The following is a 24,156-nucleotide window of genomic DNA, read 5'->3' as shown; positions in this document are numbered from 1 at the left end:
TCTGTTGACGAGCTTTTCCATCCCCTTGTCATAGAATGTTGCCTCCAGTGAACTGAGAGCAGGAACGAATTCTCTGGGCTTGTTTAGTACGCGCCGCATGCTTAAGAGAAAGTTTTGACTGTCAATATACTTTTTATATGAGAACAAATATGCCGATAATAATTTATTCTAACGTGTAAACTCTTTTATCACTTGTGTTTGCTTTTACATTGGCAGCTAGCGGCTAGCCGTTTTAAGTCAGTGCCATGCTTGCGGGAACTCGATCGCTTGCTCGTGTGAAAGTTTGCCGCAGCAAACAAGTGCGCGCGCATGACGTCATTCGAAGCGCTTAACACGACCTGATTGTATCGAAAGCTTGCGGTACACACTGGATAGTATTACCCAGTCAGCATACATGTATTGTGTACAGGGGCGGATCTACATAGAGATTAATAGGACTTAAGACCTGGGCCCCCAGTGTCAAGGGCCCGCAAAAATTGAATTATCATCATAAATTTTTAATACTTTTTCATTATAATATATTTACTGTGTAGATATAATGGGCTTTATAATAATCCATACTTTTTTATTCACACCAAATAACGTTTCTGCCTATTGTTTGGTACTAGAGATAGACCTATTATTCTTATAATTTTCAGCATGCCCAAAAATTTTGGTCACGGTTCGCCCTTGATTGAGATGGCCTTAACAACGTTGTTTCGAACATCGTCATTAGTCTCAAACCTCTGCCCTGTTAGCCACGTTTTCAGTTCAGGAATGAGATGGAAGTCTTCACAGATTAGAATGTTTTAAGCTGGGTGGAAGTCTGAAAGGTGGAAATCTTCGCCCCCTTTTAACACCCAGCGTATAGTCCCGATTTAGCGCCGAGCGATTTCCACCTCTTTCCTAAACAGGAAAAGTGGCTAGGAGGACAGAAGTTCGAGAGTAATGACGATCTTTAAAACAATGTTATAGTCCATCTCAAGTCATTGGCGGCAACATTCTATAACAAGGGGATGGAAAAGCTCGTCCACATATATGACAAATGCCTCAATCTTCTTGGTGATTTTGTCGAAAAGTTTGTACCTAACATTTGGTAATAAATTCATTTTGTTATTCACAATTGTTTTTTATGGACGAAGAAAACAGCCTACGTACTGTACATCCTAAGAAATAAATTAATATTTTAGTCTGTTTTCTGTTTACAAAAATTTCTAGTAGTAATAAGTTGTCAAGAATCTAAGATAAATGAGATTATAAAAGATGTCAGGTATTTTATAGGTGTAGATTTGATTAAGACATTGCAACTAACAGTGAATAATAACTAATTTTGTTAATGTATGAGAATATTTATACCAAAAATATTTCAGAATTACTATAATTTACACTGGTAGATAAATATGGCCTTAGATGTATTTTCATGTAAGAGAGCGTACATTAATTATTTGTTTAGGGGAGGGAAGATGGTTGCGAAAAGTCTACATTGTGGAGGGAAGGGGTAAAGGCATTGTCTACGTGAACTTTGTTTTAGTGGTATTATTGGCATACGAATTTGTTGTTATAAGCCTACTTATGTTGATAGTAATGTGAATAAACAATTTTTAAAGTCATTTCTTCAATATCAGAGGGTCCATGAAATATTGTACACGTAATTAAATAGGAGGGGGATTTGACAAATATATATCGTTATATACAATAAGAAAGGAGGGGGTCAAAACTGATTCAAAAGTGGTACAGGTAATTAATGAACGGCACATAACAGAAATTTAATCGAAATTCATAGCTGAAGCAAAAGGTGATAATTGAAATATTGTTTTATAACTTTAAATGAATGTTTTTATAATAGACCTACCGCTTTTTTTCATTTTATTGTGAATTTCATACGCGATGATGCATCATTTCCTCCGTTATATGTAACAGCCGGAAAAGTAAAAATCTTGTGACTTCCGGTCTAGGACAGAAGTTTGTATATAGTTAATCCGGACCTCCGATCCCTATGTTTTCCCTATCCGGTTTCGATTTTCATCTAACTCCGTTTTCGAGATTAACGAAAGACGGACGGACGAGAGTGGGAATGTATAGATCTAAAATTTGAAGATTGCAGCCCAAAAATACACAATATATTGTTCTATTAACATTGTTCTCCCCACATCAATCCGAGAAAGAAAGAAAGTAATATTGTTCTTCTTGAAATGCTTGAAAGAGGTAAATTCCCAAATATCTCGTGCACATGACCTTCAAACTATACATTTCCAAGCATTTCTGTACGCTAAAAATTATATCCACTTTTTTTAAAAAACTCTTTCCGCCCTGTGGGCACTATGAAGGTCTCTTTTAGAGAAGCTCATTATGGGTTCGGCCAGACTCACAATGGGGCGGCCGAGTTGTGAGGGACAGGGTCAGAAAAATTCCTGTGGATTTATCGACCCGTCTGGATTCGAAACCAGGTCCCTTAACAAAGCGGTAGGCCGCTACCTAGACAGCTCGGCCATCCGGTCTATAACTGCCTATTGCAAGGTGTTAATGTATGTGTGAGGCCCGAACTTAAAAAATTTTTGCATAAAATTTTTCGAAAGAAAGAAGAAAAACCAAAAAAATAACGTTAAAATTTCTCCCAACATAAAAAAAATGTTAAAGGATATAATTATATCTTTCCCGGGAGTCACTTCCTTTCCGAGGTGACATATCGTCATCTTGGAAAGGAAATGACTCTTCGTTAGATTCCTGATAACATTGTCACCAGGAACCTAACGAAAAAATATTCGCTATTAGACGCAGAACTTCTCATGCCCATCTTTGGTAATGTTAAGAAAAGGGAAGGACCACCAAATAAAAGCGAAAAATCGATGAAGACGAGGCAGTTTGCTGTCTCCAGAGTTCGTCCGTCATCGGGAGTCGGTCTGCCATTGAGAGTTGGCCGATTACTACGAGTTCATCACCACCTCAGCGTGGACCAGAGATTCCGCCGTGCTCCGACATTGTCCAGTAACCTCTACCAATAACCGCCAGTAACCGCCACCAATAACCTCTACGAAATACAGATTTCCAGAGCTAGTATCTGACCTACCTATCCTCCACCGGCTGGTGCCAACATTTCTACCAACCGACGGTTCTTCATCGAACTATCCAATACCCTACTCATTTGGGTTAATTAAGTGTCCGCTCCTCGAACAGCTTAACGAATCAAGGTATTTATCAGCCCGCGATCGAATGTAAACTCTCTCTCGCGGCTGGGGATCTGCTACGATAATCCTAAAATCTCTACACTGAAATCCTGAATAACTGAATATAGCTGTAAATACATATATAACCCTATGTAAATAGACGGATATTTGTTTACGTTAACTCTGTAGTCGAGTGCACTTCTTCCGGACGCGCTGTCTCTGGGACCTCCTCCATCCCGAATCCGACCTCCTACAGGCGCGACTGATCGCGCGTGAAACGAAACATAACCGCCATGGCGATTTCTGTGTCAGTCACGAGGTGGCATCTTGACGTTGCACCGATTCTGCGATTACACACCGAGACGACGTTTTATTGCCGACCTTCAATAAAAGGTCGTCTCCTTATGTGAAAATTGTTTTAGACTGTCACTGGTGTGTTGAAATGACGGAAGAAAAAAAAACGAAAACAAGAATTTTTGTGTATTTGGGATATTTTTATATTTTTTTAAATATAAATATCATCGGCCATGTTTTAATTGTTATAAATGAAATGTTTGGATTAAGTACAGTACATACCTTTCCGCTTCTTACCGCTGGTCGATCGAATCATAGTCTTTATTTTGAAGTTGAATTTATGTGAAGTCTTATGGCATTGCATGCTTCATATTCGCAGGGGTGGCGAACCTATGGCACGCGTGCCCAAAGTGACACGTAAGGAAAAATCATCTGGCACGTAATGTATCATACGATTTCTGTCTTTTTCAATCATCCTTTCGGTTTATCACCCGATCATCCTATTTTCAATCAGATTTTTTACATTTATTCTAATTAAAGCGTATTCGTTTAAATTTCTTTAAATATCATTATTCAGAGTCTAAAACTTTGGCACGCATAAACATCTTTAAAGCTAAGTATGCTTACAATATGGTGTGAAATCTGGAAGTTAAGAACCTAGAATTTCTAAATTATTTCACTCCAGTTATAAACGACTTAATCAACAACATTCCATACCCGGGAAATTGTTGACCCTCGAATGACAGCGATTGTCCCCTAACTGTCAACAAGCCGTTATTCCTTCGGAGCAGGTAGATCATCTTGCACGATGGTTTATAGTTAGCGTCCGAACTAGTCGTTTATTTAATATCCCGGGAACACCTATGGCCCTAATAGTGATTCGTTTTCGATCACGTGACAAGTTTTCCCATCCAAAACTTATAAAAGACGCTTCCTTCCCCCCTAAAGGGCTCTCCGATCGTCTCTCCAGTACGAATCGCACGGTATCGTCGACCGAGCCCGAAGTCTCTACGTTGCCCAGTGCCACTGACCCGCCTCGAGTTTTTAAGGTTCTACGTGCCTGCGGCCATTATTTTGACTCTCCGTCATCTCGAAGATTTCTATCACTTCGAAGTGAATATTTACCTAAGGGACCTTCGCTGGACTCCGACTATTACGCTATTTATAGAGGTATGAACCAATATTTGTAAACTCTCTCTCTCCGGCCCCTTTGTGTATATGAGAGTAGACGTATAGTTTTGTTCGTTTCGATTTTAATAAATCTTGTTTTGTTATAAAATGGTGTCTTTCTTGACTGTCGGCTTCACCTTATCGTCGACCCCATCCTTCCTCCTCCTCCACTCGCGTAACGCGTAACGCGCCGTCGACGTAACAGCCATCCTGGACACGTGAGTCGCCGGAAAAAGAGGTACGACAAACTCTTACCTCCCCGGGATCTCACACATTGGTGACAATCGAGAGGGGTTCCGACTTATTCGGCACCCCCCGATTTCACATATGGCATGCGGACTCAGAACGGTTCGCTATCCCTGATATATAGCATCCGAGTAACTATAAATAATATTAATCTTTAAAAATTATTCATAATTTTGTATTTTGTTCCTTTAGGTGTAGCGAATATACACATTTTTCATCATCAAAAATAATTTATTATAAACTTATAAACATTTTACTTACAATAAATACACACGTGAAGAAAAGAAATTAATGTGATGTTTGCATTTGTTTTTCATTTAAAATTTTCTCCATACGTTGATATACGTTAGAAACACAAAAGCAAATTGTTTTCGAGTGGTAGAAGATGATTCCTGTATAATAGGAATAGTTTTATTACATTTTTTATACTGTCGGTATTTTCTTAATGTACAAAATTAGTGCAATGCGATTATATAATATTTTAGAAAATTTACATTTATAATTACAGTCAAAATTCAATTAGTAATAGTAAAGCTTACTGTTATTATTCCTTTGGGTGGGGGATCGCGAAATATTAATTTTATTTATATTTACTGTGGGGTGGGCCGCTGCCTTAGCGTTTTTTAACCCCTGTAATGCAGTATTTATTACACTAAGGATGTAGAGTAAATCTCAGTTTTTTCATTATTGAGGAAAAAAATTTTTTTTTCTTAATTTTTCTGAAGGTGTAGAAGTTGGTACCTGAATGGCACCTTTCCCTCTGGATAAACAACTTTACAGGGGCAGAGGCAACGCCTGCGATTGGCGCTTCTCCGTAGAAGTTTGCGGCATTGCAGGAAAGCTGCCATTCTTGAAAGTTCGATATTTTTACTTTAAAAACTAATTACAGAAAACAAACATGACGAAACATAAAATTAACATAAATTTGATGATATAAAAATAGATTTTATTATTTACATGTAATAATGAAGGGAAATGAAAGCATAAATTTATAAATTTGTACTTATAATAAGGTAATGTGAAAAATTAAATATACAAGATGTTTTTTTTTTTTTTAAACTGACGGTACTCGGAGACATCTGTAGAGCAATCTAACAGCCGGACTGTCGCCAAATTTGGGAGAGTGACTAAGGACGACATGGGAAAGAGATTCCGCGAAGAAAAAAAGTAGTACCCAAATTCGCCGGTAGGGATTTGGCGCTGTTGTAGCGAAACAGCTAAGAATTTGTTGAAGGTTCACAGGGGACCGTTGCTGGTAGTTAGCAGCGCCTGGGGTGTGGCACGACAATTGGAAATAACGCCTTCGACGGTTTCTGCGAAAAGTTCTCAAGTTCTATCCATACAAGATAAGCCACCTGCAAGAATTAAAACCAAACGACCATGCTACACGGTTGACATTTGCTCTGACATTTCTTGCTGTTTCACTGCAACGGCGCCAAATTCACTCCTACCGGCGAATTTGGGTACTACTTTTTTTCGCATAATCTCTTTCCCATGTCGTCCTTAGTCACTCTCCCAAATTTGGCGACAGTCCGGCTGTTAGATTGCTCTACAGATGTCTCCGAGTACCGTCAGTTTAAAAAAAACACCCTGTACATTACACATCCAAATAAAATTATAAATAAAACTTGAACTACAACTAAAAATTATTGTATAAAAAGTTAAATATTTATTTCAGTATGGTTTATTTTGAAACACGGCACTGTTCATAATGCAACGTACAATTGCCACGAACCAGTTAACTTGTGGCGATGTAGGCATTGATTGGTCTTTATTTACATAAACTAAGTGTGTTTCAACGAATAAGATATTTGTTCACACCCTGTAGCTATAAATTTATCCACAAAACTCCTCCTTCTCATGCTAAGTGTATGGGGGACCCTTGTTTTGTTTATTAGACGATAAAATCCACGTTCACATGTCTGTTTTGCTCAGAAAGATATTCGCGTTTTTCATAAACTATAGAGGGCGCTGAATTTTTACAAAATGGCTACTTTATCTGGGTCGCTTGTAACTAGTAATGTAAAATTAATCATATATTACTGCCCGATATAATGATATATGCTGCTTGTAGCTGTTTATCGACAAATTTTATAGTAGCAGAACAATTATTGCTAGCGGGATACGTCATTATGTGGTATCGAAGCAAGTGAGCGAGATCGTTCTATGCATATTTGTGCCCTTTGTGTTAAAAACATCAGCTTTGACATTGTCCTATCAGGGTTAGATTTACAAGTAAAAAGCTATGTAAATTGTTGCTTAGGCTTCGACTTTCAAGGAGCGTCAAACATTTGTACAAACAAAAAAAAAAATTAAAGTCGAATTTTGTAATAAACATTTTTTTTGCAAACCAACAAAACATACTTTACTTTTTATTTTGTATAGTATTTCGTTAAATTTTTTTTCTAAAAATTAACGTAAAGTCTTTTTTTAAAAAAATGATAAAACCAATTTTAAAAAAGATTTTTAAAGGACTGGGTATAAAAATTTAATTAAATTCAGTTATAAGACAGAAGACTAGTGAAACCTCATATCTTTTTCTTCCAATAATCGTATTGAATCAGAGAGATAGTCCGATTTAATTTTTTTCTTTTTATGATTGACTTCTAAAATTGTGAAGGGTTGGTAAGGGACTTACATTCAGCTTAAGGCTTCGAAATGCTTAAATCGCCGTCCCACACAAAATAACTGGCATTTTAACTTTAAGAAAATATCTTTTAAAATTGACAGCATAACTTGTTCGTGTAAAGTTGGACAATCGGGAAACTGCCAATTCTTAAGTCTAATTCACTCTTTCACAATTCGGAGAAGCTCATAAATATAACCGACCGATTTCCGAATAATCATCTATTTTTCATGTGGGAATAGACGAAAACTTATATTAGGCTCCCGTAAATCTTTGAAATTGCAATTTGGAACGCAACAAAAAGCTTTGCTTTTTCTATTGTTATTCATATTTACTGCTGATAATACACAAGAATTAATCAAACGACCCAGATAGAATAGTTTTGTTTTTAAACACCAGAGGGCGAGCATCCGGTGAAAAATGCGAATATTATAGCGAAATGAATAGCCTTCAACGACTAAGCATCGACTCGGGTTTGTGGGGTGGAAATTTTCATGGAAGAAGCCACGTATTCTTGGAGATAGTTTGTCAGCTACAAACGTGTACAAACAATTATAAATCATTATTCTCATCTATTTTTAATCTGAGTTTAATAAAATTATATGTAAATTTATCATATGTAACGAATATGCTTGTTTTCAGAACATTCCTGCCATAAATCTTTCTAAAACACAAAGTATTTCCTGTTATTGTGCTACTTCGTTAATAAGTAAAAAATACATGTATAATCGTTCATATAATAAGGTAATAATCCCTTATTATTGTGCATTGTTATTAACTACAAAATGTTTCTGATATCATTTCTAAATATTATGTATATTAGTGGTAGTTTTTCGTAAAACTTTTCATGCATATAATATAATAAAGATGTTATTGAGAAGATATGTTATTCATATTTCTATATAATTATTTATATACAAAAGCATTTGTATAGAACTTTTGAACATCTCTGTGCAATTATAAAGCAGTCAGACAAGACGACTGCAATAAAGCCATTAGGCTTGGTAATTGGAAACTCTTTAGACTATGGTACTATAAATAGAAAGGTTTCCGATAGCATTTTAACTTATTATGTATATTTGTGGCACTTTTTTCGTAAATCTTTTCATGCATATTATAAAATAAACATTTTAGTAAAAGAATATATGTTATTCATATTTCTTTACATTTATTTACGTATCAAAGCATTTATATAGAACTTTTGGACACCTGCAAGTAATTATCAATTCTCAGATGGGAAACTAGTAATAAAACTGCTTCTTGAAAATGTTTATAGTACTGTAAGTACAGTCTTTCGATACCGGGGTTTTATTGCATTTATTTTTCATTTACTCATATATAAACTTGTAAAAATATTTATTTGTACTTTTTTACAAATATAAATATAATATGTTAACAATAAAGTATTTATTTTATAATAGTTAGTCCCAGTGGCGGCCTTAGGGGGTGGCGAGCAGGGCAATCGCCCGGGGCCTCGCGCAACAACTCGAGTAAAAAAAAGTTAATATTTAAAACTTTTTATTTTATCCTTAGCTATTAGTTATAAGCTGCAAACATCGTTTTTAAATCCCTGCGTATATCTTTTAAGGCATTTATGTACAGTACCTTAGTTTATCATCATTACTAATTTGTCGTCTTTATGATTGTTAACTTTTATAAATCTTCTAATATAATATTTTAAAACTAAATTTATTTATTTATAACTTTTGCATTTCTCGTCAATCATCAGAAATATCTATTTTCAATTCACATACTTTGCACAAAGGACAAGGGCCTCGCAAAGATCTGCTGCCCGGAGCCTCGCAATCATTAAAGACCAGTTGAGTTTTTATACTTTTAACGTAATTATTAACTAAATTTTATTAAAATGTATTGAAAGACACTCCCGACAGTTCCCTTGTGAGTTGTCCAATCTGTTAACCTTGTTTACCCCTCGGGTTACTGATTTTCTTTTGTCTTAGATATGAGTCACCAGACACACCCTGATGATTAGGGTAAACAGGAACATTCCAGAAAGACGCGACAAAGAACAAAGGAAAGAAAAATATGGTTGCCGAAAATATAATGCCAATGCCACGATATCATACCTTTTGAGCTGAAACCTTAACTTCTTCGAAAAATGTAATTTGGCGAACGCTAACAAGAAATATGGCGGTTTCCTGCAAATAATATTGTTCAAAGCAGCTATTTTAAATGTTACGTTACAGATAGAACTACTTGATTTTGAATCGGACGAGGACGATCTTATTGGGGATATAACTGTAGAAAAAATGAAAGAAGATCGTTTTAATATGTCTAGCGGACTGCGTGGAATATTTTAAATAAGGTTAATTCTCTTACAAGTTATTGTTAAATGAAAATGAAAAAATAATCTCTTGGCCATCACAGAGCAGGATGATGTAAGAATAATGGAATTTTTTATACTCAATCTGGTTTTCCTGGAATTAGAGGCTCTATTAATGAAAAACATATGGCTATTAAGACATCAACTGAAAAAGCAGCAGCTTATTTCAATAGAAATAAGTATTACTCTGTCATCATATAACTTTAGTTTGCAATGAGAAAATGGTATTCAAATGATACAATTTCTTGAGAAGTCATTTCCCATACGTAAGTGAAAATTCATTCGAGTATACAAACTTATGTAATTTTGGATTATTATTAATGCTGTTCATTTCTTTACGATTTATTTAATGCTCTGAACATAACACTTCTGAAGATTCCAAACGCATTTTAATCATAAACAATGAATCAAACTTAATTTTTTTCACATTAACTCTCTGTTTATGAATAAAGTCATCTAAAGCTATTGAACCTTACAATGAAAAAAGATTATTGTGAACATTTTATACAACAAATAATTGAAATTTATCAATAAAAATATTTTCTTTTGTTTATTTTTCCAAAAGTAATTTCATTTTCATTTCTTTGTACAGAAAGTAATTTTTTCACGGGAGCAGCTATACGTAACAGATGGCACGTGTGTGGCACCATCTGTTACGTGATCCTATTATTAATTATAAAATTACAAAACGTGTAATTTTGAAAGCAGAGATGAGTTTTATAAAGAAATAAAACAAAAGGTTAAACATATTAATACTGTTCAAATAGAGTTTATTAAATACATATAAACACCGGTTACATTGCCATTAACTGGCTAATAATACATGTTACATTAAAAAATTAACAGAAATAGTAAGAACAGATTTGAACTTATAATCAATACAAATATACCTTCCCCAATTGGCAAGCGCCAAATCCGACAGAGGGCGCTCAAAATGGCTGCCGAAACAGGTAAGAAGCCGACAGGAAACGTTGTCTTGTAGAAGGTGAAACCGTTTTGGATGCTGGACACATCGTATTTTGTGGATTAAACTCTAACAACAACACTGAACATAGTTTTATTTATCATAATAGTTATGTTTTTATATTGGAACATGGTGTATACTGCTTAAAATATTTAAACACTTCTCACCTGTTAACGTGTAACAGGTGAGAAGTGTTTTAATTCTACACACGATAGTCTTTTATTTTATTTTTAAATAATAATTCTTATGTAGTCATGACGTAGCGGTAATATTCCTATTCAAGTTTGAAAATTATTCTCTTGAAAATCTGAAGCCGTCCACATAAAAAGAAAAAAATGTCTAATTTTTTTTTTTGTAAATGGACATGCCTGTCGAAAAATTGTTTTTGTACGCAGATCGGAAAGAAAATAGGTAAATTTTCTATCTTCATATACGTATGTCGAGATAACTTTCCAGTCAAATTTTTAAAAATATTCTTAATTGAAAATGTAAGTTAATTTACGCTTTTTGTTTTCATTTTAGTATTATGCTCGGCTATCACATGTTTACGAAAACCAGACAGCCCCGCTTTGCACGTGCATTCTCCCCGTAATTGAGATGTATTAAAACGACAATATCTGAGATTGCAACACTAAAGCAACAACATGAACTTTCAGTGTTGTTGTTAGAGTTTAATCCACAAAATACGATGTGTCCAGCATCCAAAACGGCTTCATCTTCTACAAGACAACGTTTCCTGTCGCCGATACAGTCTAGAATTTGACATAAATTCAATGTATTTAATGAATATATAAAAATATAAATACGACTATACAAAGATAAAACTTGCTTTTGAAAGACAGAAGCAAAGTTTTATCTTTGTATAGTCGTATTTATATTTTTATATATTTATTAAATGTAAATAACGCCGGCCATGTACTTTTTATTAATTATTTACTTTATAAATTCAATGATTTGTTCTCCATTTGGTCATCGCAGTAGTCGTCACTGATGGAGACTGAATCGGCTCAGGCATTGAACAAACACATGGTCGGTTCCTTACCTGTTTCGGCAGCCATCTTGAGCGCCCTCTGTCGGATTTGGCGCTTGCCAATTAATTAGTTGCAGTGTCATTGAATTTATTAATATTTTATAAGTAAATAGTTGATTTACAATTGAACATATTTTTACTTTTTTTTAAATAGAGAAATCATTATTTTTTTTTCTGTCTGAGAAAAGCTAAAAGAACTGCTCGTACATTACACCTTACGGAAATTGTTGCTAAATAATAAATTTTTTACAATTTTTTATTTACTCGCGTATAAGACGAAATGTGACTTTAAAGATCAAAATAAAAAAATTAGATTTATGAATATAATTCTAATTTTATTTCGTTTAATCTCAAATAAAATATCAAATGTACGTATTAAGGTAAACAACCATGTTTTCTTGACGCTATCACCTTTTGTCTACGCGGACTCGCCCTCCGAAGTTCGTTACAACCCTCCTCGTTGGAGATGGAAAAAGTGGAAATTTATAAAAGTAAAATGAAAAAAACCGTTGCCTAAAATGCTAGGGATGCTAATGCGCTTCCAACAGCGTGGAATTGTATAATAGAAAACAGAATGGGGCTTAAAAACCCTTAAATCACGTTTCTTTCTAGTTAGGTTTGTTTTCTATGTTTTTATTTATTTATTTAATATACGCACTTCTTCCCATTTATTTTAAAGTTAAATTATTATTTTTTTAACTTTAAATATGTAAAATATTCGAAAACGGTACGTTCCATTTTGAAACATTTATATTATTAAACCTGTATTAGGTTGAAAACGTTTGTAAAAATAAAAGAATTTTAAGCTCAGCAAAATTAGGTGTTGGTGAAACTGAAGTGAATTATTTGCTGAGAAAGGGTGGATAGGTATGAAGTTATCAGTTTTAGCATTTCCTCTCCTATAAGACATCTTTTTCTATCACCCACATATTCTAAAATGCCACAAAGTGTAATAATCATCGTGACTTAAACAACTACGAAATCAACTAGAATTAATGTCGGACACAAATGCGGATAAAACGTTTTGACTACAGAGAAAAGTTATTACAAAGACAACACACAAGTAACTAGCGTATGTTGTCAGGCACGCTATACCCTTTGTGGCAGCCATTTTGTTGGATCATACCCCACCTATATTTACTGGCACAAGCGAATTAAAGTTTTCAGTTATAAAAGTTCGTCTAAAAGTGATTTTTTGCTTGGGTTTATCAGTGACGATCTTGTGTAAGAATAATGACCCGCCATCTGTCGCAAATACTTTGAATCATATAAACGTATTTCGGAAAATCGTAAATAAAATGTATTTTTAACAAGATATTTGCTTACATTCTTACAAAATAACAATAAAACATACTTATCATAATTAAGAGTAAATTTGATGTTTAAATAATTAAAGTATTTATATTAAAAACAACATTTTTATTGAAAATAAAATGAATCAAAACGTTTTTGATATACTTTAATACAAACGGTTAATAACTTATTCGTTTGTTAAGAAAAAAATCATCTGAAATATTTGTGAAAAATATAATCTTTATAATGACACCACTCCAGGTGAACATAACTTCTCCATACGTCACAACTAGTCGGACGACAAACGTTTAATCGCCCGTTTAAAGCGATTTACACCGAACTTAAATATTTAATTCTCCTCGCTTTAATTACTTTTGTAATTTCTGCTTTTATTGGCATGTTTTCATTCCTTATTCAATTGAAAGGAACAAGCAGCTCTTCGCTTGCCTTCGTCATTTCCAGACGAACGACAACCCAGAACTCACCACGTGGAGGTGGCTGCTTCAGAGTTCCACCAATAGTTCAGAAGAATGCTACTCCACAAGTGATTCGAATCACTTCTCGAGTTTCATTCTTCCTAACTCACACAATGAAAATATTTCCCGGCCGCATCTTCTATCTTCACCCAAGGTAGCCTTAAATAAGCGAGACACAGAGAGCCTTCTCCGCCTTTGGTCAGCATCTCCTGTCTTCTCTCGAGGGAGTTTTAAAGATGTGAACAGAATGAGCCCTCTTCATCTCCCGTCGGCCTTTTCTGGATCGTGTCTTCAAGAAACGGGATACAGAGAGCCTTTTCTGCCTTCCGTCCATTCCTGAAATATTCTTAGTTACAAAATTTCCGGCAAGTCTGAAGAAAAAAACGTGAAACTTTGGAACAAATTTATCTTTAACAATAGCCACTTAACAATAGAAAAAGCCAACAATACTTTCTAACAATTCGTTACGTATTGTTGGAATATATTTTTAACAACGCGTGACGTATTACGATTCCGTCGTGTTTTTACGTTACGTGTTACGTAAAAACATTAATGGGTTTGAAATATTTCAGAAAGGAATATTTTGTTAAAATAATATTTATTAGAAAACTTTTTAAAGTTGAAATAATCTTTTTTCTAATAAATAAAATTATAAAAATGTCGAATTATTCATTTCTTCTAAAGTAATGTTATCTGTATTTTTGACAATCCGACAATCTGTATTGTAAAAAAAAAAAAAACATTTAATTGTAAATCATATTGTCGCGTAGAAATGAAAAGAAATACCTTTTTGATGGAGTTAAAAAAAATGCTAACAAGAACAACGTTACATGAATACATGATAGTAGAAGAGAAAGAGTTATTCAGAAAATATTTACTGAATGATTACCAAGGAAAAATCTTAAGAACAGTGGTGTAATCATTATACCAGTAATCATAACAACGTTAAAAATGAAAAATAAATCCCGCTACTTTCTGTTCCCATATATAAATTGCTTATATGAAAAATACAAAGGCCAGTTTAATAATTTTTCCGTTCATATTAAAGCAAAGAAAATAGACTATCTAATATAATAGAAAAGAAGAAAAGGTACAAGATCATCAATTGGATACCGCAGGAGTCGTGTACCTGTCCACAGCCCAAATATTACATAGGAGAAACTAAAAGAAAATTAAAAAACGACTGAAAGAACATGAAGCGGCCGGAAGACTGAAACGTAGTGAATCACCTTGGTTTTAACACTGAAATCATTCTAAATGTAAAATCAACAAAAGTAATATAAAGAAAAAAAATCTTATTAAACGCCATATTAAGAAACACTGTAGTATAAAAATTTATGCAAATAACATAAATTTGAATACAGCGTGATCGTTGCTGCATGCTGGGATAGTACCGTTCATCATGCATTTGGATTTTTTAAAAAAAGTAAAATTAACGTTTTCCTTTTTCCATTGTTAACTGTCTTGATACAATTTACTCCAAGTCGGTAAAGAAAGAGTGTTTTTACTGGAAAAATTGTTCTGAGAATTTTTTATTTTTACAATTATATTTATTAATTTGTTCGTCATACATATTTTGACAACTAACGTTGTTGTTTATCCTTTACTGCCTGACAACGTGTCAGTTTGCACGTTCATTCTTTGACCTCCCGGCCGTTTTAATATCGGAACCGACGGCCCAGTGAAGCAGTCGCCGACTCGACAAGTCGTCACCCGGTCCTATAACGGAAGTCGTTGCCACTCCGGAAACGGATATACGATCGACTCTGACCCGGAACATTATCCACAACTGTTGTAACGTGTCAACCTCTTCGTTTATTAACCTTCCTAAAAGCAGACCTAATTCTCTCCTGCATCAGGTCAACAAACGGATCCTAACTCCACGCGGATCTCATTTAAACTCTCTCTCTCACAAGTCACAACCACTTTCCATATAGATCAGTTAATTTAATACCTTACGAAGTTTGTATCATGCATTATTTTTCTGTACAATTAAAAGGTTATTAATTGTTAACCTGGCATCCGAGTGATTCACTTCCGACGCGCCGTCTCTCACATCTCTTTCGTCTGCGTACGCGACCGCTTGTGTGACTCGACAACAATAACAACACTGACATTAAACAAAACAGCCCTAGTTACTGTGCGGTGTCTTCTATCCTGACGTCAAGTCGTGCGCAAGCCTAGTGGGCGCTTGGCGCATTATCACAATTATACGACTAAGTAATGAAAAGAGATGAATTGATGAACACAGGTGTATTTTAAAACACTTCATCGAGTCGTCTTTAGAGCCGCCGCAAACCACAGGAAGCAAGAGCTAGCGTACTCTCGGTCGCGCTCCTAAGTCCCGCCTTTTTTCCCATGATGCTATGGGCCATTTTTGCTAGGTAAGCTACTCGAGCACGAAGCAGCCGCAAACTACACAACGTTTGCTCGCATAACTAGTCCACGTGACGTGGAATCCAGATGTGGATTGGCTATAGAACAAAGATTTTATTATAACCTATACTTGTCAGTTTTCGTTCCGTCAGTTATTATAACGGAATCTATCTGTCAGTTTTCGTTCCGAACTTTGAAACAGAATGGGAAAAATATGCCTATTAGTTAAGCCTAACTAGGCTTAAGCCTATTTATAAATAACTATTTTAATATACAACGTTTATACCATTTTCTTTTCAATACTGAATGTATTAATCATGTAATTTACGTACATCGATAAAATTCTATTATTTCTTTTTCGACGTGTGGCATGTTTATGTAGTTATCCATTTTCCGCTGCTCTCTCTTGCTAGCGTAATGCTCTCGTTGTTGAATTCTGTGAACAGCGAGAGTACTCTCGTATCGCTGCTCTACAAAGGAAAAATCACGTGAGCAAGAAGACAGGGGCGGAGCCTTTGACGTCATCGGTTGTGCTAGGGCACGTTTGCTAGCATTTTGCTCTCGCAAAGTGCTAGTTTGCGGCGGCTCTTATACTTAATAAAGGCTCGATAAAATGTAATGCCAAATCAAAATAGAGAAACAAATTTCTTTTTTACTTTCCCGGCTGTTATATAGAGGCAAAGTATGGGGTGATTCCCCAAAGTATGCCCGTCCGGATTCGATCCCGGGCCCCCAAAGCGATAAACTACCATCTTGACCGCTCGGTTATCCGGCGCCCATCACTATCTTGTTCGATTAGTCACCCTCGGGCTACGTCAAGAATATATTTTTTCTTTCTCCTTATCACCACGGGCACAAAGACGGCCATTTTAAATAGCTTATTGTTGGTTCCGTCACGAACACAATGGGGCAGTTGAACCCAATGTGTGGATGGAATAACCCGGAATCTTAGATTTAGTCTTATAGTAACAATAAGAAGTCGCTTTGACTTACAGAATACCGATGTGTACAATAAATCAAGTTATTTTTATATGTTTGTTTATTAATTTTGTACGAAGAGAACAGCAAAATAAATTTTTGAGAAGATAAATTAGTATCTTTCTTCGAATGGTATCCAGATTTTTATTCTACAGAATCAAGCAGACGGCAGCCATTAACACAGTCTTGAGGATCTTTCTGCAAAGTTCTCTGCGCAAAGAAGGGTTTTGCAGGATCTAAACAAATAACGGAAGAGGTCATATCGTATTTTCTTGCTTACAATTGAATTTATTTTGTTAAAAGTTATATTAGAATTATGAAAATTTAAAGGTAGATCTTATGGAATTTAAAGATAAAAGAATATTTTAAAAAATTACTGGAGAAGAAGAACTTGTAGGAGAGCAATTTCTATTGGATTTTGCCGAATGTTTCTCGCACATCCGACGTAACGACTTCCTCGACTTAACTGGGTTTCGTGGGATGTTACGTTCGTTACTCGATGCCATACACAATTTCTTTACGTTATTATCATTCTAGAAAAGAAAAGTTTATTGTTGAACATAATTTTTATGTTAATTTAAATACAGTCAAACCTGTTTATTAATGCGCAACCTTTTATCGTGCGTGATGGCGATTTTTTTCGAGTGATAAATTCCAGATATGTCGAGTCCCCGTCCCCCACTCCCCATCGCCTCCATAGTACGCCGGGATTATTAAAACATTTACATTTTACACTATAACCGTATAAAGACTCGAAAAAACTGTTACCTACAGTAACCATATTGTTTTATGCGCAAACTGGGATATATTTTGAAGAGCGAGTGAAAAATGGCTATACTTATATTATAGTTTTTAAAAATATATTTACATATTAACCTATTAATTTGTTTTATCGCATTAATTGTCTTATAAAATGGTTCTGTTTAAAATTTATTCTATTTTTGAGAGTTAAAAACAGGACAAACAGGTTACTGTTACCTCCATAGTGTTTCGTCGGTTTGTTCTTTTTAAGGAACTTCTTTTCTACAAAAAATGATTTATTTTATGATAGAATTTCTGAAAATCGTAAAAGCAATAAATAGTTTAATACCATATTTAAAACAAGAAGTTAAAATGGCTTACTTTTTGGGCCACCGTTGTTTTCTTCTTGTAATTTCTTTTCTTATTTGATACTTTACATGGATTTTTTCTGGTCAATTTCTGCTTTTTCGACGGAGGATTGCAATTCACCATTTCTATGGAAAGTTTTCTCTTCTTTACTGCCTAATTTTAATATAATTCAATTATAAATATTGTAAATTTATTTATTTTTTGACTTTTATAAATTAAATTACAGTTTAAACGAGCAATTATTTATTGTGACATGGTCACAATGCCGGGCTGCAATTTTTAATCATATTTTGAACATATTTAACTTAAAATATATGCTTTCCACTTCAAATTAGCAGTGACTTGCCCCTGTACAGTACATCATACTTTTCCTTTAACGATACCGTCGTGCCGGTCATCTATCTAACACCTTTCGAGGGGAAATATTTAAATTGGAATAACGTAACTTCCGGTTTGCATCGGAAGTTCGTATATAATTAATCGGGCCCTCCTACTTCTACTATTTCCACATCCATCTCCGATTTTATCTATTTAACTCCCTTCTCGAGATTAAAGAAAGACAGGCGGACGGACGAACGACTTAATATTTTATTAAAATATATTTAATTACAATTTACAAGAACCTACCGAAGTTTGTGTTTCAATTGTTTTAGTTGCTCTGTCCGATTTTGTTTCTTCGTCAGTAACGTCTGGACAAGCATCTTCCTTCTTGAATGAAAGTATAAGTGAGTTTAAACGTTTTTCATTTCTTAAGATTAATTGATGTAAAGAGTCCTTACCTTCTTGCGAGAGAAATTGCGAGGAGATTTCATGTTAATAATTACTGACACAGAAAAAAATGCCAATGGGATTTCGTATATTGTCGTTTAACAATTAACGACGGAAATTGTTTTATAATAATCAACTAATGGGCTGCAATTAAAAAAAAATTGTAGGCCTATTGCTATATTACTTTCCCGGCTGTTATAACAGAGGGAAAGCAAGGCGATCGGTCGAAAAATGACCCCCGAAAAGTTTTACATTTTTAGACCCGAGAGACCTTGAAATATCGAGAAATGTAAAAAACAGTTCGGCATTTTTTGTATGGATGGATGATAGCGTGTGGGTGGGCACGATTTTTCCATCCTCTTTCAAGCTAAATTATTCGGTTAATGTTACCCTAGGTACACAAAATGGCGGCTGGTCCTCCGATCTCCAATCAGAAGACAGGGAACAGTGGGGATGCACGTTCTAAGCTAACCTAACCTAACCTAACCTATTCTAATAATTTGGTTGCTAATAATTATGGTAATTTATTAGAATAGGTTAGGTTAGGTTAGAACGTGCATCCCCACTGTTCCCTGTCTTCTGATTGCTGGGATCGGAGACGAGCCGCCATTTTGTATACCTAGGGTAACATTAACCATAATTCCTCTGCTTTTTTGTCGAAAATTTCTGAAAATTTGCAAGGAGATTTGTTTATTAGGGGGATTGACGCTGTGAAATTTTGGCGGTTAAAAGTCGAGGGGTGGGGATATGATAGGGGCAGTGTGTAGGACTCCAGTAGGGTCGGACCGAATGACGATTTTACTCGTTATTAGCATTTACAATTTAATGGCCGGATGGCCGAGCGGTAAAGGTTAGCAGCCTGCCGCCCTGGGGGACCCGGGATCGAATCCGGACGGGTCGAATAATCCCCAGGAATTTTTCGGGGGGTGGTCCGTCCGGATATGTCGGTCCCCGTCCCTCACCACCCGGTCGCCCCATTGTGGGCCTGGCCGAACCCATAATGGGCTTGCTATAACAGGCCCTCTTAGTGCCCACAGGGCGGAAAGAGTTTAAAAAAAAAAAAAGCATTTACAATTTTTTATAAAACTCATCCCTACCCTCAAAATTAAGTTTTTCCCCATTTTATAATAGTTAAAAATATTAAAAGTTTTTAAAATAAAGTGTAATAGATGGAGCCACCAAAATTTTAAATGTTACCGGGAAAGTTGAGCAATACGTTGCTGGTTTATTTTAATTCTCTTTTCGTGGAAGCTCCCGGGTACGTTCTGAAAATTCCTCCTATAAATCCGGCCCCAATCAGAATAGTTAATCACTTGAACTTTTAAGATTATTATTTTCTATATTTCAATGATTTGAAAATTTAGTTGCATTTTTTAATATCACTTTCCGTTTACAAGACACATTAATAGATTTATGTCACACATTTATAGGACCTATTAATAGGTTCGTTTGTATGTGCCTGCTCGTATCTGTTTGTTTCTCTCGTAATAAAATGGCTTCCATTTAAATACAAATACAATTTTTCAAAATAAAAACAAAAGTTATTGTTAATTACTTTTTTCCATTGTTCATCTGTAAACGCGCTAATTATATTGTTAAGTAAATATTATCTTGGTTAGTAATTTCAACTTAAAATTAAAATTAAGCCCTAATGTGTGGATTTGCAAGAGATGTAAGTAGATAATGCAAACAAGGATATCCATTGTCTCCTAATAATAAACCCGATATTTGTTCTGTCAAACTTTTTTAACCTCACTATTTTGAAAACTTCTCGAACCGTGTTCCTCCTGCCATCTTGTTACAAATTTTATAATTTTTTCCATCTGCATCACATAGCACATAAAAATGAAATTAACTTATATTTTCGAAGACAATTATAATCCATATATATATATATATGATACATAATGAAAGAATATAATATTCTATTATTCCTTCAGTTTTGAGTTGCTCTCTTTGCAATCATATATTGCATCACGCAAGGATAATGTTTGGATTTTTGAATGAATTAGTTTTAAAAAACACTAAGGTAATAACGGTTCATTTTCTATAATTGTTCTTATGAACTTTTTATTAAGTGGAGGTCATAAATCAAACGTTAATAACGTCATAAGTTTTTTGAGAACTTTCCAAAAGTGTTCAATGAAATATTTTTTTCGATTAAGATATGGTAACGCTTGGTTGCCTGCAAGATTTATTTTTTATCCGAGTCCATTCAATTAAAACAATAGCTTTAGGAAATAAAACACTTTGATAAAATTTATTCTGTGAACGGATCACTTCTGGTGACAATGATGGAAAATGTGTATATTCGCTACACCTAAAGGAATAAAATACAAAATTATGAATGATTTTTAAAGATTAATATTATCTATAGTTACTCGGATGATCATGCTATATATGAAGCATGCAATGCCATAAAACTTCACATAAATTCAACTTCAAAATAAAGCCTACGGTTAGATCGACCAGGGGTAAGAAATGGTAAAGTATGTACTTAATCCAAACATTTCATTTATAGCAATTAAAACTTGGCCGACGGTATTTACGTTTTAAAAAATATAAAAATATCCCAAATACACAAAAATCCTTGTTTTCGTTTTCTTCTTCCGTCATTTCAACACGCCAGTGACAGTCTAAACAATTTTCACATACGGAGACGACTTTTTATTGGAGATCCGCAATAAAAGGTCGTCTCGGTGTGTAACCGCGGAATCGGTGCATCGTCAAGATGCCACGTCGGGACTGACACAGAAATCGCCATGGCGGTTATGTTTCGTTTCACGCGCGATCAGTCGCGCCTGTAGGCAGTCGGATTCGGGATGGAGGAGGTCCGAGAGTCAGCGTGTCCGGAAGAAGTGCACTCGACTACAGAATTAACGTAAACAAATAACCGTTTATTTACATAGGGTTATATATATATTTACAGCTATAGGACGTTATTCAGGATTTCAGTGTAGAGATTTTAGGATTATCGTAGCAGGTCCCCAGCGCGAGAGAGAGTTTATATTCGATCGCGAGCTGAAAAATACCTTCATTCGTTGAGCTGTTGTTCGAGAAACGGACTCTTGACCCAAATGGGTAGATATTGGATAGTTCGATGAAGAACCGTCGGTTGGTAGAAATGTTGGCACCCACCGGTGGAGAATAGGTAAATACTCTGTAGGTCAGATACTAGCTCTGGAAATCTGTATTTCGTAGAGGTTATTGGCGGCGCAGAACTGGACAATGTCGGAGCACGGCAGAATCTCTGGTCCACGCTGAGGTGGTAATGAACTCGTGATAACCGGCCAATTCTTAACGGCGGACCGACTCCCGATGACGGACGAACTCTGGAGATGTCGAACTGCCTCGTCTTCATCGATTTTTCGCTTTTATTTGGTAGTCCTTCCCTTTTCTTAACATTACCAAAGATGGGCATGAGAAGTTCTGCGTCTAATAGCGAATATTTTTTCGTTAGGTTCCTGGTGACAATGTTATCAGGAATCTAACGAAGAGTCACTTCCTTTCCAAGATGACGATATGTCACCTCGGAAAGGAAGTGACTCCCGGGAAAGATATAATTATATCCTTAACATTTTTTATTGTTGGGAAAAATTTTAACGTTATTTTTTTGGTTTTTTTCTCTTTCTTTCGAAAAATTTTATTCAAAAATTTTTTAAGTTCGGGTCGGGCCTCACACATACATTAACCGTTGCAATAGATAGCTATTGACCGGATGGCCAGAGCGGTCATGTTGGCGGCCTACCGCTTTGGGAAATCCGGGATCGAATCAGGATGGGTCGAAAAAACCCCGGAATTTTTCGGGGCATTGTTTCGTCCAGATATGTCGAACTCCGCCCCTCACCATAATGGGCCTGCTAAAAAAGGTCCATTGTGGTGAAGGATACCATACTCTTTCTGCCCTCTTAGTGCCCACAGGGCGGAAAGAGTTTAAAAAAAGAAATAGGCAATTATGAAATTTGGATAGTTTTTCAATGTTTTAATGTACGTTACAATGTTCTAAGATAATAATTAACATAATTGTAAAATAGTGGAATTCTTTTTGGAAGGTCCACTACTGGTATATTGGCATCGGTAGTTTTCTCTCTGGCAAAGAGCAACAAAAACAAAATGAATGCTATTAAACACAGTCGAGTTCGCATAAGTCGTCATAAGTATAACTCGACACCGTCGGTTAAGTAGTCACTTTTCTGTGGTCCCGGCCGACTTACATAGACATTAATGTTAAAAAACTCTGGATTACTCGACACCGTTTAACTCGTCACTACTGGACAAATCGACATAGTTTTGCTGTCCCACACCAGTGTTGTTTCAAATCTTTCCATAAAAGGTACCAAAAAGAGTACTAGATAACGAAAAATGGTACTAAGTTTTCTCTAAAAAGAAATCGATGAGTAATGTGCAGTAGTATTTTTTTTAAAGATATTAATATCGATAATACGACATAAGTATGTGCAGAATCATTAAGTCATTAGCGAGGACCGCATAAGTCAATAGAACATTTTGAATTAATAGCGAGGTTGAGGCCGAAGTTTTAAACGCGAAAACGTCTACGTCGGACGTTCGGCACCGCTTTCCTGTAAGCATAGAAGTTTGACAATGGCGTTTGGAATGTCGAGCATGATTCCACTGAGTTTCCAAACACCATTGTCAAACTTCTGGGCTTACAGGAAAGCGGTGCCGAACGTCCGTTTTCACGTTTAAAACGTCGGCCTCAACCTCGCTATTAATTCAAAATGATCTATTGACTCATGCGGGTATTACTTTCACTGTAAACTGCTGAATCTATGTATATATTATATATTATTTAAATATATATTTATAAATAATAAATTTATAATTTTTGAAATTTCAATTTATTAAAATATACATTATAGTGTTACATGTAACATACAAACTTCATACAGGCTAAATTCATAAATTACCATGTGGAGGCTGGAGGTGGAAACTCCACTCCACAGTGGAGTTCGATCCAAAACATTTCACTAATATCGGTGTTCATGCACCTCTAATGATCACTTTGAACACTACCAATTGTTTAGCATTGGAATTGTTAGAGGTTAAAGCCCAAAAAATCTTTTAGAGAGGTTGCGACCGAAGTTCAAACGTTAAACTTGTACGGCAAGCAGAAGTACACGTTTGATGTTTGAACTCCAAGTAAAACACGTTGAGCCACACGTTCACGTCGCGCACTGACTCATGGGATATTGATGAAAAATGGTGGAACCGTGTAACAACGACGAATGTTACTAGCGAAGGTAATTAAACAAATTAGACTATTTTAAAGTATTTATAGGATGTTTAATAACACTAAATAATTATTTTTAATCAGCGT

The 24,156-nt window shown here is 35.2% G+C and overlaps 1 protein-coding gene and 1 long non-coding RNA gene across 2 annotated transcripts; both read right to left on the bottom strand.

Annotated features, from left to right (window-relative positions):
* Positions 1 to 16,983: 16,983 nt before the first annotated feature.
* Positions 16,984 to 17,469, bottom strand: LOC136984970 (uncharacterized). Its single transcript, XR_010882265.1, has 2 exons — positions 17,318 to 17,469; positions 16,984 to 17,176 (listed from the first exon to the last, which is right to left on the bottom strand). It is a non-coding gene; the product is annotated as an uncharacterized lncRNA (long non-coding RNA).
* A 419-nt stretch (positions 17,470 to 17,888) lies between these two features.
* LOC136984941 (uncharacterized) lies at positions 17,889 to 23,421 on the bottom strand. The gene is made up of 5 exons (XM_067282085.1): positions 23,417 to 23,421; positions 18,830 to 18,889; positions 18,678 to 18,758; positions 18,063 to 18,203; positions 17,889 to 17,963 (listed from the first exon to the last, which is right to left on the bottom strand). Exons 2-5 carry the CDS (start codon positions 18,860 to 18,862, stop codon positions 17,889 to 17,891), a joined length of 330 nt encoding a protein of 109 aa, XP_067138186.1. The 5' UTR covers positions 18,863 to 18,889; positions 23,417 to 23,421.
* Positions 23,422 to 24,156: the final 735 nt, after the last annotated feature.

This window comes from Centruroides vittatus, unplaced genomic scaffold, assembly GCF_030686945.1.
Source record: "Centruroides vittatus isolate TY-2023 unplaced genomic scaffold, ASM3068694v2 contig_941, whole genome shotgun sequence".
Lineage (NCBI taxonomy): Eukaryota > Metazoa > Arthropoda > Arachnida > Scorpiones > Buthidae > Centruroides > Centruroides vittatus.
The sequence above is the reverse complement of the archived record's forward strand: the minus strand, read 5'-3'. Positions and strand labels throughout refer to the sequence as shown.

What these genes read in the sequence shown, in the direction of transcription:
- LOC136984941 (XM_067282085.1), bottom strand. Translation starts at nt 18,862, where the DNA reads ATGAAATCTCCTCGCAATTTCTCTCGCAAGAAG. An exon ending in GCAATTTCTCTCGCAAGAAG is followed by an intron (nt 18,759 to 18,829) that starts GTAAGGACTCTT and finishes CTTTCATTCAAG; the next exon opens with AAGGAAGATGCTTGTCCAGA. An exon ending in CAATTGAAACACAAACTTCG is followed by an intron (nt 18,204 to 18,677) that starts GTAGGTTCTTGT and finishes TATTAAAATTAG; the next exon opens with GCAGTAAAGAAGAGAAAACT.